General features: G+C 40.4%; 1 protein-coding gene across 3 annotated transcripts in view; it reads right to left on the bottom strand.

The window, feature by feature from the left end:
- The window catches only part of ADCY8 (adenylate cyclase 8), a gene marked incomplete at both ends in the record, with an annotated part of 219,780 nt that overhangs the window by 100,561 nt on the left and 102,276 nt on the right, over positions 1 to 16,943 (bottom strand). For all 3 annotated transcript variants that reach the window (XM_080939054.1, XM_080939053.1, XM_080939052.1), the window contains 2 exons: positions 4,735 to 4,862; positions 13,344 to 13,455. In XM_080939054.1, coding sequence (XP_080795180.1) covers positions 4,735 to 4,862; positions 13,344 to 13,455 — 240 coding nt within the window. The remainder of the gene's footprint in view (positions 1 to 4,734; positions 4,863 to 13,343; positions 13,456 to 16,943) is intronic.

A 16,943-nucleotide genomic window follows, 5' to 3' on the forward strand; every position in this document is an offset into this window, starting at 1 on the left:
CTGAGTTAACACCTGAGATGCCAACCTCCAGTCTTACCACTCTTTCCTTATTTATTTATTTATTTATTTATTTATTTATTTATTTATTTATTTTAAATTTATTTTATTTTAAAGCAATTTCCCTATGCTTTGTTCTTTCTCCTAAATTGGTAGAAAAGTATATCTAAACTCTTTCCTTCAACCAGAGTCAACTGCAGAGAAAGTTATTCCTATCCACAGTGATTTATTGGTATCTTTTGGGCTCTGTCATTTTCCCACAGTGCCCTTGACTTAATATTGTCAATAGTTTATGTCCCAGTGTTTCTTGTACTAATTCCATTTTTGAATTTAGAATACTAGTGACCAAAAAGAGACATTCTCCTATATGTGCATATACATACATACATACATACATACATACATACATACATACATACACACCTAGAATTTTTACCATTCCCCACTTATTAATTAATTAATTAATTAATTAATTCACTTTACATCCTGACAAAGCCCCTTATCTCCCCCTACATACAGCTCTCTGTCCCCTCCCTTTCAACTTTGAGGAAGGAGAGATTTCCCTTAGGTACCAACCTAGCCTGGCACCTAAGGTTACTACAGTACTAGGCACACCCTCTCCCATTGCAGCCAAACAAGTCAGCCCAATTAGGGGAATAGGATCCATAGGCAGGCAATAGTCAGGTAATCTTCTACTTTAGTTGTTGAGGGACCCACATGAAGACAAAGCCACACATCTGCTACATAGGGGGCAGCTTTGTATAGCCATTGTATGATCTTTGGTTGGTGGTTCAGTCTTTGGGAATCCCTAAGGGTCCAGGTCAGTTGACTCTGTTGATATTCTTGTGCTAGAGGCCTGGGAATGGGCAGGCTCCAGGGAGTCTATGAGGGTAACTAACCTTCTAGCGGTGGGGGATATTGAGCCTGATGTGATTAGCTCCTCTAGCCACAAAGGATTTCCAGTGGAGAGGTAAAGAAACCAACACACCCACAAAACCTTCAACCCAAATTTTCTCCAGCCAAAAGAAATGCAGGGACAAAGATGTAGCAAAGACTGAGGGAATAGCCAAATAATGACTGGCCCAACTTGAGATTCATCTTATGGACAAGAACCAATCCCTGCCACTATTAATGATACTCTGTTATGATCGCAGAGAGTAACCCAGTTCCACTTAGGAGCTGAATGAATAGATGCTGAGACCCACAGTCAAACATGAGACAGAGCGTGGGAAGTCTTTTGGAAGAGCTGGAGGAAGGATTGAGGAAGCCAGGGAGGGGTATAGAGATACCACATAGACTTTTAGCATTCTTAATTGTTATGATGGTTTATTCTTCATGCCTCTGTCTCCAAGGAAAAAAGTTTGACTGTTTTGTTTGGTTGTTAAAAGGCCTACTATGAAACTACCTCTGTAAAGCAGATGAAATTGATTACTGTTTTTTTTTTTCAACAGAAGAAATTTACAATGACACATTTTGATTACATGTGTAAGTAAAAACAAAATCTGAGTATTCTCTGCCAATAAAAATTCGGGATTAATTTCTTTTTAAACTTTGAATTTAGGGGCAAAATTGAGCCACGCACTGCTTGGTTAGGGTCAAGTTGAACTAAATGGATGATATATGCACCAAATTGGGAAACTCATCTACAGGACAATGTTCCAGAGGAAGCATTGCTTCTGAATGATATTTCTCCCAAACAATCCTACATCAGAAGATGCTTAGAACTCAAGCAGCCACTTTTAGCCACATGTTACTTGTTTCTGACCATCTTCTGGAGACACCTTTGGTCAAAGAGTGGCAGTTACTGCTACCTTAGCTTGGGTAGATGGAACGAATAAATACCAATGTGGTCTGGATCAAGGTTACAAAACCACAGTTCTATCATCAGTGGCCATTAGCAAGAGTTGGGAGAATTGGAACTATGAAGCTCTCTGGCTTTGAGTATCTCATTACTGTTGTTGTGTGTGCTTGTAAGATATGTGCAAGTGTGGGCACATTAGTGCCAGAGCACCTCTGTGGAAGTCAGACTATAGCTTCATGGGGTTGTGTCTCTCATTCATCCTGATGTGAGTTCCAGGGTGCAAGGTCTCTTAGGGTTATTCTTAAAACTGAAAATTTCCACCCCTGAACTATAACTTTCCAGCTGCTGTTCTCATCACTGCTTATGGGAGACCAGCTTACTCATATATAATATTTATGAAATTTTACAGCATTTTTCTTTTGATTCTCGACTTATTTCACCTAATATGATGTCTTCCAGACTTAATCCATGTTGTTAAACATCACAAAAGTTCTCCCTTTTTTATGGCTCAATAGTCAATCCATGTTATTATGTATGCGTGTATTAATCACATTTATATGAAGTTTATACACATTCAAATAAATGTACACATATACATTTTTCAGTTGGATCACACACCCACACATCTTTCTGTTAGACTAAGTGCTTTGAGGTAGAATAAAACAAGTGGATCATGTGCAAGTGATAAATTGATAATCAGTAATCACTTCTTGATAAAGCTAGTAACTTGGATTCTCTTTTACACATTCACAAGTGTATTTTCAGCATTCATCTCCCAGAGTGGAAATACTTGACAGAAGGAGTGGCGATTCTAGAAGCCTGAGTCAATTACAACCACAGCTTGACTAAACCCAGCCCTTCTGTTTATTCCTCCGTGCCACAATTTCTTTTTAACTGAAGAATTAATGCTGGACCTCAAGTCTCCTACATTATAATCAAGGAGTTCTTTGGGTTATTAATAGGCTCTGAGTCATGTAGTTAAAAAATATGCAACCAGTGTGTCTTATCTTGAGGAAGTAAAAGTGGTACTTAATAAAGAAACAGAAGAGAATGCCCTCGAGTCATTTCAACTTTTATCTGAGTTTCACTTCACACTGTTCAAATCCATAGTCCCAGACCTTCATACAATTTTCTCACTGTGTGATAAAAGGCATGGCCCTCACTGAAGATTACCACTATGATGAACATGTGGTCTCTGCTGATGGAAAGATATTGATGGGACTTAGAAGAATTCTAATCTCTAGTTTCCTTTCTTCTCATTGGCATGTCAATACGGTAGCTTTCATGGAGTCCTGTGTGCACACAGGAGCCTTCTACAGAATTTCTATGAATCTACTATTACCGAGATGGCCAGCCTAGGAGCTAGGGCAGTGAACTTCTACTGCACAACTAGAGAGTATGGGCAGATAATATTGGATATGGCATCAAGGAGGAATAAAGTACTTAGACATTTTTACTCCTGATTCTCAAATTCCTTCCTTTTTAAAGTAACAGTGAAAATATAACATTATTTAGAAAAGTAGAAATCCCAGAGTTTGGTCTAAAGTCACCCAGACCCATGACTTCTGCATCTGTCCCAATTGTCCATGTCCTTGTGTTCCTGCACCTGGTGTGGTCGGCTCCTGTTGCTCTTTGGTGGAAGATGTGTTCCATCAGGTACACATCCTGTTTCTGGGTGTGCACAGTCTAGCTGAAAGGCTTGTAGCCCACAAACAGCACAAAAGCTGGCCATCTCTGTCATTTAACTCACTCTTGGAAATAGTGCCCATGTCACCAGGAGCTTATCAAAGCATTTTTTTTTTTTAAAAATACTGGTTTCTCAGAAAAATTTTATGCCAGATTTTGGGAGAATGTGGATTTTGAGTCTCTTTCCTTTGAGGATATGGAGTTGTCTATGCAAATCTTACATTGATCCAAGTGGCACATGCCAGTGAGAAGTACCAGACCTTGTAGATATATTTTGACAAACTCTCTGTTTACATTGCCTTTGCTTCATCTACTCTAATGGCACCTTGAAAACCCCATATCTCTAAATGCAACTTTTTTTCAAGGCCTGCTGTAGTACATTTTACTGGAACATTTGAGTTCCATTCTAACATAAACACACACACACACACACACACACACACCTCTTTCCTCTTCTTTCTTTTCAATATTATTTAAGAATGTACTATTTAGAGGTTCTGTAACCATTGTGGAATCTCAGTGGGAATTCTGACAGGGATGAACTTTTGTCCCAAAGTCATGCAGTTTAACTCTAGAATCTTCCAATCCTCAAACTCTTCCTTTTGATCAGAACATTGTGAGTTGACAAAAGGTGAAAGTACTCGCATCACACACACAAAGCCAGTGCTAGCTGACATTAAGACGCAGCTGTATCACAGTCCTGTGGACTCTGGCTTTTACCCACTGATAGACCAACACTGGTCTTTGTACTCCAGACTTCACTAGTTGTAGCTCATCTTGATTTGAATACACACCTATCTTCTTTTCAGAGCTATGCATGCACACTCTACCTCCATCGTCCTGCAGAAGTCTATGCAGAATATATTTCACACACCATCTTAGATACCGTCACCCTGGGCATCTTCTCCAGGATAGCAGGAGGTCTTTCTTTTAACCTGCCACAAATCCTAGCCTTTATTCACAGAGCTTATTGTACTGCACTGAAACTGCATCTGCCTCTCCTGCTCATCTTTCGGTCCTCACTGTGATGTCCTCATTTGTGATTCAGAGTTCCTGAATAACTGACCAGAAGTGAAGTGTGATCATAAGACAAGGAGACCAGCTTGTAATGGGAGAATGAGCAGATATGCAGTTTCTGTGAAATAAGACTAGACATTAACCACATTCCAAAATTTTCAGCAAAGAATAAACAGGGCGATGTAACTTGTCACACTGAGGCCTCAAGTACCATGGAGGCAATTACACCTTACCTGATAGTTTTGATCATGCTGAGGCCCATTTCAACACAGCAATGAGCGTGGTCCTGGCGGGGTTCGGGCAGTCCAGAAACACAATAGTAGCAGTCCCCCAAGATTTTAATGCGGAGACAGTGGTGTTCCTGAAAGGAACAAAGTGGTAGGGAAAGGACCATGTCATCAGGAGGACCAGATCATCAGAATGCTCAAGAAAAAATGCACATGGAGTCCGGTGCTCTATTTTTCAGAGTCAGAAACCCCCGACTTTAGAGAATGTTCTACAGTTTCTATAGTGTGGATCTGAAAAATCCCGCAAAACTCCGGGGAGTAAATTCTTGGGCCATAGCTTGGTGCTTTGTGAGGTGGTAGAAATATGAAGAGGTATGGCTTATATGGGGGATATGAGAGTGAACCTAGTGGAGGAAGAAGCAGGATGCATAGCTAGACACCATGGTCTCCTGAGCTTACCTAAGGAATCGTGATTGGGATGTACTCAGCCTCAGATCTAAAGTGGCTACTGAAAAACTGACAAGTCAGAACAAAGGACCAGAGTGATGTGCATTCTGTCTCTATGAAAATCCCTGCTGGGAGATTGGACCAGCCTCCCCTACAGAGTTACAGTGAGAAAATTAGATTCAGGAGATCAGCAGGTGTAATGCTTTCTTTGGCCCTTAATTATGTAACTGCAACCTTATTAGCTAAAAACTTGTATACAAGTTTGGTACTGAATAATAAATGTTATATCTGCACCTTGTTGCTGGTCTCTGGGATCTGAAATTTCTGTAGGCTCTATCACCACTTTTTTCCTTTTTGTGGTCCCAGTACTGACAACTGGTACCCAAAAGATGAAATCAAGTGTTTTCTAGTCCCTAGGTGGCTGTACTGTTGATGTAGGACCACTCTACCAAGAAATATTTCTGCTTCCATCCTCCATGAGGTTAGCGGTTTGTCAGAGGAGTAGGGCCAAACAATCATTGCTTGACAATATCAGTCACCTCTGGTATTGTGTTACAGTACTGCATGACATGGTTTCTTTAGATAAATGGTTTGGGCTGAGTGTCCTGTGACAGACCTTCTAGGGCTGAGACATACAGAGCTATGACTTCCTTGGTAGGGGAATATCTGTGGAAACCAGGATCTCACTCAGGGCTAGAGAAGAGTCTCACTGAGCTGGAAGTTCAGTAGACATTGAAATACCAAGATGAAAAGCGCTGTGCTGACTTCCTAATATAAGTAGTTTGGTAACTATTGAATACAAGTTAAAAAGTAGTAAGGCATAACTTGACTCTGATGCTTCTCTGACTCGGTCAGAATTTTCAGAACCATCCCAACTGCCCAAGTCAGCACAGGGATGTCCTATAGGTTTTGGTGTTGTACATACCCCACTCCTGGGTGGTTTTAGGAGCTTGGGGTTCCTGTATTTTGGCTGTTCAACCAAGTTATTATTTTATTAAAGAGCTGTTGATTAAGTCTCATCAGAAAGAAGGAACTGGGGTCTTTCAGTTTCTCCTAGAATCTCTAGAGTACAACAGCTAGATTATCTTGCCCACTACTGTTAGTGTCTAGGCTTGTGAGCCCACATGACCATTATTAAAAACACCAAAAGGCTCAGGATATTGTCATAGGGCTAATTTTTTATTTTTATTTTTTGCAAAATTTGTCAAGGAACTATTTAAAAACCTGTCAATAACTACCAAAAACAATCATAAAAATTCTATCAGCTTGGGACCTTGTCATAAAACAAAACTATCAAAAATGTACACAAGAACTAAAACCAGAAAAATTTATTAGCAAAACCCTCAGACACCAATGGAAATGCTATCACCTAGGTATGGTGTCCAACACCTGTAATCCTAGCACTCAGGAGGTGGAGGAAGGAAAATCGGGACTTCAAGGTCAGCTTTGATTGTATACTGAGTTTAAGAATAGCGTGGGGAAAATTAGACCACACCTCGAAAAGCCAAAGGAAAGAAGAGGAGAAAGAAGAGGAGGAGAAGGAGGAGGAGGAGGAGGAGGAGGAGGAGGAGGAGGAGGAGGAGGAGGAGGAGGAGGAAGAGAGGAGATTCTCTACTAGCCCTATTCTTCTGAAAGAAAAAAGATTTTCAAGACTTCAAAACTAGGAAGATTTACTCTTACAGAAAACACCTAAATGAATTCAGCTTGAGAAGAGACACACAAATGCTGTTCTTATCTTGATTACCACTCTTTCTCATGCCCTTGAGCTAAAATTTCTCTGTTTGAAAGTGTAGGCTTTATACATGAGAGAGAAGACACAGTATTTGTTTTATGAGCCTGGTTTGTTTTGTTTAACATAATGGTTTCCAGTCCCATCCGTTTTTTAAAAATGAATAAACTTCTACTGTGTGCCTGTATTTCGTATTCCCATTCTCTCTCTCTCTCTCTCTCTCTCTCTCTCTCTCTCTCTCTCTCTCTCTCTCTCTCTCTCTCTCTTTCTCTCTCTCTCTCTCTCTCTCCCACCCCTTGATTCATGTTAATTTTTGTCTATACAGGTTCCTTACTTTGATGTGTAGAATGCTGAGGCTGGAAGGCAGGACTGTTGGTTCTAGGCATGAACAATCATTTGGGGGAGGGAACACTGTGTATGACTTGGGCTTGTGAGAATTTAGTGCTAACAGCCTCAGGTGCAGAGGTTGCCTCCATCCTGGCTATGGAGAGGGATAAAAAGAAAGAGATTGGGCAGGAAGTATTTTGGTCTAAGATTCTGTATTATTGTATGACTGTCAGGTTTGCTAGTTTCATTACTTCACATAACATCCTGGGAACACTGCTAAGTAAGTTTTAGTTCTCTATATATGACAAGGTCCAAAGAGTTCACCTTGTCCTTAATGTACAACAGAGGACATGTGGCCATCGCTTAGCAGTGTCTGATGCTTGGGAGTAGCCTTCTCTGTGTCCAACTTGCTGCTTCTTATCTTTCACTTTGGGATAAATAGCTGGCACCTTTGCGTTACAGACAGAAAAGCCATAGGACGAAAGATATAGAGAATCCCCTAGGCTACAGATAAGCTGGCACAGTCGTCAGCACGACAGATGTACGACTCAATGACTCCAAGTCTGTGGTATTCCCACTGACACCAAAGTGAAATGTTTTGAAAAATATATAAGCAAAGAAAGGATGAGCCACTTTGCACAAAGCATGCACCACCAGGCAAAAGTACATCACAGTCTTCCTGTTCACCTAATACCATCTTTCCATCTACATTCTGGGCCATGAGTCATACATGTGGTCTTCAGACTTCTAGAGGCAACGTGCACACCACTAAGAGGTAGGTAGGCGGGGATCTCAAGCTCATACCTATACAACTCTGCAGCTCCATAAATGTCCTCTCTTAAAGCTCAAGAATTATATGACAAGACATAATGGCATCTCTCCTGACAAAAATATATTCTGAAAAATTGATTGTACAAAACGATTTACTACTCTTTTGGGGAAGAAACTGAACAATGTTTACTTCTAAGGTCCATTTTTCTTGTAAATGTAAGTTAAAGCTGGCAATTTTCCTGAAAATCTATTGGCCCTAAGGAAACGGGAATATGTCATGTATCTGTCTGTCTATCTGTCTATCTATCTATCTATCTATCTATCTATCTATAATCTATGTATTTATTACTTATCATATATTTGTATGTATACATGCACATATTATATAAAACATATTTTATATACAAAATAAAATATATAGCATATACTAAGTATTTGAAACATATGTGTTTACAGGAAAAATGTAAATGTTCATATATATATATATATATACATACATATATATATATATATATATATATATATATATATATATATATATATATGCAAGGACTGGCTCCTTATCTGCCAAGTTCTGTCAGTTTTCAGACATATTTTTCTTATCATGTTTGATGAGCTGTCAGACTTAGTAGGGTGTTCCAAGCAAATTCTGTCAGAGACTGCTTTCAAAATTCATGCTAGAGAAGTCAGATTGCTTTGGAAAAGAGATTTAAAGAGTAAAGTAGAAAAAGAACCATCTTCCATCTACAATCTTTGCCTCCCCATTTTGATGTGTTTAATATTATGAAACTTTTGAAAAGAACTGATTAAATTACATCTCTGGATAGGAGATAAATTGGAGAGCACACCTTGTAGATAGCCATACATTTTAGAAGAAGCTAAAATTACAGAGGTGGAAACTGCTATTATACATTTGCTGTTTTAGTTTTACTAAAAACAAGTATTTATTTAATTATAGTAAAAAAAAAGTGCTAAATGAAATGATTCTCCAAACTAAATCCTTTAAAGATAAACATTAAAATCATGACAAACTTAAGGTATTTTGTCCAATTTTATTGCATTAGAATCAGAAAAGTGATATGTGACTGTCTTGTTCTCATACAATTTAAACTACAGAAAAGTGTAAAGTGCCCTTGGACACCCATTTCCATCACATACCCAGTGCTTTGGTAGCTCAGTCTCCTCTCTAAGTTCTCCTTAAAGGGCGTATGCTCTGGGCTCCACGGCCTTTAGCCATAAATTTATCACACTATGTTTGGAGGTATCAAACCTCATTTTCCACCCTATACTACCATAGCATAACATCATTCTCTGACAGTTCATTAGAAAGTGACTGATCTGCTCCGTGGTGTTGTTCCTTATTGTTAAAAAACTGATCTTGCTCTCCTTTTTGACAGAAGCTTAAAAAACGTTTTAAGATTTTAAGGATGCCGTTGGTATTACAATATAACAACTTTTCTTCAGGGTAGTGTGTGCATACTCATATTCATGTTTCTTTGTTGAAAAGTCAGGCAAGGGGCTCGCTGTTTTAAAATGTCAGACACTAGTTTTGTCAGTGGTCTAAACACTCTAAGCTGAGCAACCTGAATCCCAAGGACTGTGTAGAACAAACACAAAATGAAACTAAATTTCATAGGCAACCTGAATGGGCCCTTTGCTTCTGTCTCAGTGCAGTGAAACAATGTGGCAGTGTAAAATATTCTTTGAGGTGGGTTTTCCCTGATGTCTCTGTGATTAAATCCTCAGGAATGTTCTAACAGGAGACCGATAGAGTGGTATCCAACTCCAGAAGACAGGACACATGCAAACACAGGTCCCTCTTGTACAAAGCAGAGCCCAGAACCCTGAGGTGGGGGAGAGCACCAAAGGGAAGTGTCCTCATACCAAGGCAAGGGGAATCATCTTCCCTGGCAGTGTCTGTAAAACACTCCAGGCTGAGGTGTGGGAAGGGGCAACACGGATGACTGAAGTTATGGACCATGAATGTGAGTGTTTATATTTTACTGTCAGCTGAGACACCACATGTACTATTTAATTTATCCTTTATGATTTTGATAGGAAATGGAGTCTCAAGAGAGATAATCTAGCAAGGAGCATCCAAACCAAACATCTACCAGCACCGTGTGCTTCAAGGCATCTTGCAGGAACAGAGAAATTTAGTGTCCTGTTCTCTTTTCCTTTAGATGCCTGAGGTTAGCAGTAAGGAGCCTCAGCTGGCATGAGTTTGAGTCATAAATTGTCGCCTGTGAATAGTTCTGTATAGTTTTTTTTTTTTTTTTTTTTTTTTTTTTTTTTTTGACCCTTGGTCACTTCGAGAATAAAGTGGGTAAAGCCAGGTCTGCCTGGCAGGTTAGTTGTGAGAACACCATGATATAATCTGAGGAGAAAATTTCTCCCACCAGGAAAAGCACTCAGCACTAGTGGTTTATGAGTGTTTAATATTCTTACAAAAATTGTTAAGTTCACCCCAAGATACTCATTTGCATGCTTTTGTGTGTGCCTGTGTGTGCTTGTGTGTGTGTGTGTGTATGTGTGTGTGTGTGTGTGTGTGTTGATGTTTGAGCATGTATATGCATGTGGAGTCCATAGATCAATCTTGAAAGCCTTCCTTAGTTTGCATACATACATACAACAACAACAACACAACTCAGGTAGGCTGGCCACCAAGCTCCAAAGAGCTACCTGCCTGTTTCCTCAATGCTTGGATTATAAGTGCACACTATTCCTAGCTTTTTAATGTGAGTGCTGAGGACTAAAATCAGGTCCTTCAGCCTGTATGGTGAGCACTTTATCAACTGAGCCATCTCCCTTGCCCCAGTTCTTAAAAAAATCATTTTCATCAGATGATACATGTCTTAGAATGTAGTCTCTGGCTTCCTTCACCCTTGGACAACTAGCTGTATATCCCCTTTTTGTCTCCTCCTCTCCTTCACTACATGTTAAATCATCAGAGTGAGAAGCCAAAGCTATGAAACAAAGCTCACACTTCTTTTAATGGTGCACAGTTCCCTCAAATCCTTGTCCCTCCTTTTTTTCTCCAAGCCCACTTGTGACTGCCTTTCCCACACTCTCTGTGCTCCTGCAGGCTCATCCCTTTAAGACCCTCCCAAGCAAGCAGACTACGTCCACAGTTGCCTTTTCAGTGTGTCTCATCCTAAAAGCCCTTGCCTGCTCTGGAGCTTTCATCTCAGGATGCTGCCAGGTCACTAGGCTGGTCCTAATCTTGTTATTCCTGTCCTTTGTTTACCATGATGCTCAAGTTTATCATTGCCTGGAGCACACTGCTACAATGTTATAGATCCACCTCTTTTTATTTCCTTGGCCTTCTGGGGAATTCTTGGGGGAAGGCTTTGGCTTTTTCTTTCCCTAGTTTTGCATTGTGCATGATATAGCAAATGATAAATGGTTGCATAAGTTAAATTAAGTTAAACTCTGTCTACTCCCCCAACCCCCTCTCTGTCTACATGTGTGTGTGTGTGTGTGTGTGTGTGTGTGTGTGTGTGTGTTTGTGTGGTGGGGAGCGGGATGCTTTCTCTAATAAGAAAATTCGTTTGATCACATCTTTTAATTCTTGTGTGTATGCGTGATTATTTTTATTGAGTATTTTATGTATTTACATTTCTTTTTTCCTCTTTTATTTTTTGGATATTCTTTGCATTTACATTTCAGATCTCATCCCCTCCACCACCCACACATTTTTAAATTCTTATTGGAGAATATATTTTTTTGTCTTTGAGAAAAAAATACTATGAACAGTATTAGAAAAGAGAATAAGATTGTATAACTTATACCAACCATCCAACCATCACTGGTTCAACAATTAAAGGAAATTCTATATGTATACTTTCCTCTAAATTCCAGGTACCAGATAATTTCAGCCCTTTTTCTAGGAGGAGACATTAGGTTCCTATCTGCTCCTGTCCAGTAGCATCCACTAAGAGTTTAAGTTCCTCTTTTCTCCTCCTCCTACCTTGCACCATTTCTTACCACACCTTTTCTTCACTTTGCTAATTGGCCTCTCAATCGTGTACAAGACTTTCCCTTTTGGTAAATGTGTGCCGTCATACGACCACCATGAACAAGATACAAAGCACCATGTCACTCCCTGATTTACCCTACTGTGAAGGCTCCTTTGCTAGCAACATATCTGCCCCCATGCTAGTGTTCCTGGGACCTCCATATCTACTTTTTGTCTCTGTTGTTTTGTCGTTTCTATCTACCATCTTCTTGTATCTACTGCCCTTCCCATGCCAAACTATATTTAAACTTTATTATGGCTGTATTATCTTTTCACTGCTCAATACATTACATCAATCATATTTGTTTATTTTATTCTGAGAATTAGGTTCAGAGTCACTCTCTCTTGCAAAGAGTCCCTGATAGAAAGGATACATTCTGCCTCTGTGGTTTCAGCACATCCCGGGCTTGACAAGCCTCTGTGCGCTCACTAATAACCCGTATATTCCCAACTAGACTTATCTTTTAAAAAAAGAGATGGGCATTCATCATTCTCCTGCTCCCAACATGTAAGGGCACAACAGTACTTAATGGCTGTCCAGATACTGCTATGATAAGACTTCCCTAAGAATGTGACAGCCATAAATCTGGGACTCTACCAATGAATTTCTGTTTGACACTGGGTTGTTTAATTCACACCATGGAAGTCAGTAGTGATCTGGATACTTCACAAAGCTGGGACTTGCATTTGAACTCAAAACCACTCTGAATTGCAGGGTTACACTGTCACTTAAGTGTCAACTCTGTCACTCAAGTAGATCTAAGAATAGAGGGTTGTGTTTTGATAGTAGACGCCCACCTTCCTGCCTCTGTTTTCTGACTTAGCTATGATTAAGACAGCTGTAAAATAAAGGTATTGTCTTATTGGCCAAAATACAGTTCTCAGTGTAGGTCAACACAACAGTGATGGGAATGCCCAGCATATCACTGGTTCCTGAAAGCAGGCTAAGTCACTGCAGATGGCTGGAGCTGCCTAAGAAACTGCAGGAAGCCAGCTCTGTGTACTAGCTCTGAGCCTGCAGCTGGATGGCACCTGGCCTAGTGAAGGGAGAGTGGAAAGCAGACAGAAAATACCAGGCTGATTATAACTAACCAGCTGTCTTTTATGGGAAAATCCATCTGAGAACAGCACCACCACTACCACCTGAGATTGATAAATAATCAATATTGGCCTCCAGGGTACGAGAGGGTCAGGGGTCCATGCATGGGGACAGGATGCAGAATGGGAATGCCATTGGCAGTGAAGGCTGGATCCTTTCCTTCCTAATTCCACATGCAGTTCCTCACTTCTGCAAGAGCTAGGATGGAATTAAATGCAACTCACATGGGCCAGCCGGTCAAATCTGGCAAAGAGCTCGTTGAGCATCCTGACCAGCTCCTGAGCAGACAAGGTCGTAGAGAGGTTGGTAAATCCTTTGACATCTGCAAAAAGAATACTAAACAACGGGGAAGGAGAGGGTGGGAAAAGGTGGATTAATATTTTCATCCATTCTGGGAGACACAAACTCCATTCAAATAAATGAACCATGCCTGTAGCTCTCTGATATGGATATTAAGAGGAGCATCTCGGTGTTGAATAAAAAGGGCCAACTTAGAAATCAGAGAGGATAAAAGGACAGTTGAAACCTGTGATTGACAGGAGCATCTGTTTCACCCAGGAGTTAGACTCAAGGTCAAAAGGTTTCTTCACTCTGGACGGAAACTCGGAATCTCCAATAGGTACAACTTCACCCTTTGCCACCAGTAGGAGGCAGTAGTCATACAACACATAATGAGACTTGGAAATGTTCAGGAGATAAATTTTAGGCAGCAGTCATTGAAGAAACGTAAAGAAACAGTAGAGAAGAGAGAACAAATGAAGCAGATTGTTATGAAGAGGGCGACAAGATTAGAAATTATTTTAAAAATCCCTGTAATGCCAATGCGGGCAGCTTTGGGGATTGGGGAGGGGGCGGAGCAGCCGGTCTGGCTTTGTTCTCAGACACTGGCTAAGAAAGATCCTCCTCTGTTTTCCTTCTTTCTGGTCTTATTTTAGCATCCAGTGGCCTCCCAGCAGGCAGGTGGGAGAGGCTTCTCTGCCACCAGTGAACTTCATCCTCTCGGTACCAGGGGTCCATGGCTGAAGGCACTTCACCTCTGCCTCTTGGAGAAATCCTAGGAGCTATGATGCTCACAAAATTCTTTCTTAGAAACTGCTTCTATTACCCAGGGGCATGGAGGACACAAAGCAGGAGGCCATGTGCTCATTGAGTATGGTGTGAACTCCTGGAAAAGAGACCCTATCAGAAGATGTGTTGAATAAACTGGTGAGGTCTCATGGACCGTAGAGTGGAAGAAAAAATGCTTAGCAGAGAATGGAGGCCAAACGCACTTAATGAACTCGGTAACAGAGTAGAATGCTGTATATGTGCAGGCTATTTTATCCTTTCTCATTTTAAAGGTAGTTTTTCATTTATCTGTTTCTTCACAGTGATGGCCATTTATATGGTATGTAATATAATATAATATAATATATATATATATATATATATATATATATATATATATATATATACACATACACACACACATTATATATCTATCCATCCCTATCCCTATCCCTATCTTATCCCTATCTCTTCTAACACCTGTGAACATTCTATGCCTGGCTCAGAGGGGACACTTTTCAATCCACCTTCCTGCAGAGAGCATAACCCGACTCAGGCCTCTAGCAGCAATAGCAGCAGCTCCCATGTAGATGCTATACGGACAGGCATACCTTTAGGAAAAGCAACCTCTGGGAGAGCTCTGTGTGTGTGTGTGTGTGTGTGTGTGTGTGTGTGTGTGTGTGTGTGAGAGAGAGAGAGAGAGAGAGAGAGAGAGAGAGAGCCACAACACACACTTCTCTATAAAACCTTTACTGATTTGCTTATTATTTTTTAATATACCTATAATTTTTGCTCTGTCAGGGTTTGCTTTGATTGTCTAGCTACTTTGCCACCATGGATATACAGTGGGAAACCACTTATCATATGTACATCTTAAAGCTTTTCCTTAGCTAGAGCAGGCTCTTTGTCCAGACTTCATGTTTCTGCTGTTTAGTTTTGGCTGACCCCTGTCTCAGGTAGGGACAAAAGGAACCATCTCTTCCAGACAAGCTTCTTTACTCCCCGCTCCATTCTCTACTCCCTTGATCCTGACTTGGCTCCTAAAAATACACCATCAATTATAATCTTTTGCACACTTGATGAGAAAGCTCCCCACTGTGTTGGATAACAGATACTCTGATCTACAGGCAGTATTGATGGGCTCCTATATTTTTTTCTTTTCAGAGGCAAAGTTCTGTGTGGGTGTACTTCTCACTGGGGTTGCTTTTTGCAAATGTCTGCTTGGCAAACTCAGTATCTAAATCATGGTGGCTGCTGCCACTGCTAAGGGCCTCTCAGAGTCATGCTCTCTTCAGGACAGTGCACCAAAATGTGTGTCCTCAGTGCAGGCACATAGTACACATGGGTGCTATTAGGTAGTGCTACTGCTTGCCACCAAAACTGAGAAAGGGACTGTGTGTGTGTGTTTGTGTGTGTGTGTGTGTGTGTGTGTGTGTGTGTGCTTCATTTTGGCAGCTTATCAATACAAAGATTTGTATCTAATGCTGAGAAATCTTGCCTTATGAGATTTGGTAGGAGGGAAATGCAATTCTATTGTGCAAGATGAAAATGTCAGATGCTAGCTTTCCTGGCTTTCCTAGAAAATGATTAGGCTTAGCCAATCGTATATGTTTGCCTCAGGCTTTAACTTGAATGTAGCAGAGGCAGCAATGTTCCACATCTGCTGAGGAAGGACTGTGTGTGTCAGGACTGTATGTGTCAGAACTGTGTGTGTCAGAACTGTGGTTCTTCCCAGAAGAAGTGGTCTAAGCAGAAACCACTGCAGTGGCCTCTATGTGGTCTAGTGTATTCAAGTGATTTTGAATTATTTGTCTGCCTTTCTTTATTCCAACCCATCCTCCACATCTGCTTTTCTATCCTTTCCTAAAAATTCTGTGAGCTGCAGTATAGCCTCTAAGTGTCTTTTTAATTTAGCCAGGACTGATTATTTGCAACTAGGTAGTATGTCTGAAATAATCTACAATATGCCTGGTACTTGACTGGATTTCCAAACCTTTGTTTTGTATATGTATCTTCATCCGTGTAATCTACAGAAAACCTTGCAAGATAGCCACTAAGTCATCGATTTCACAGACAGATACTGAAATTGAAATAAATGAATTATTCAAGGCCACATACAAGGAAAAGTCAGCATTAAGAACTAAATTAAAGCCTTTGTTACAATGGAGGCAACTCTCTGGATTTCAGTATCTGCCACACATACTATTATGCTGAGAACAAAAAGGGTAACATCAGCCAGGCAGACTGATAGATGACTGGCTGGCTATATGGACAGGTAGATAGGTAGATGGATGGTCATATGGGTGGGTAAGAGAATAAATGGGTGAGTACTTGGAAGAGTGAACAGATAATCAGGTGGGTGAATGTATGAAAGCATGTGTGTATCGTTGCTAACAAAAATATGTTTGTCATGGAAAAGAACCTGCATCTTTCTTCGTGTTGATTTCATACATTGTGTGAGGGATATATGGAGGAGATTATGAAATTATAACTGATGCCCCAGGTGGTATTTTGGGATGAATTTTTTATAATCTTCTAAACAAGTGTTTGGACTTAAAGTATAGCAAACTAACTTTAAAGGACCCTTGAAGCCAATCAATCAGCAACAGTGATCAAAATTTCCAACATTCTTCTCCAGTCTCAAACTGGAAATGTTGAGGCCTCTGATGCATTATTACTCCTTATGTGGTTAATCAGGTAAACAAAGGAAAGTATCACAGCTGGCACTCAGAGCGGTGTGAGGGAGTGACAGGCGTACATGCATTACTGATGCTGTG

Source organism: Micromys minutus, assembly GCF_963924665.1.
Source record: "Micromys minutus genome assembly, chromosome: 27".
In the NCBI taxonomy this organism is placed as follows: Eukaryota; Metazoa; Chordata; class Mammalia; order Rodentia; family Muridae; genus Micromys; species Micromys minutus.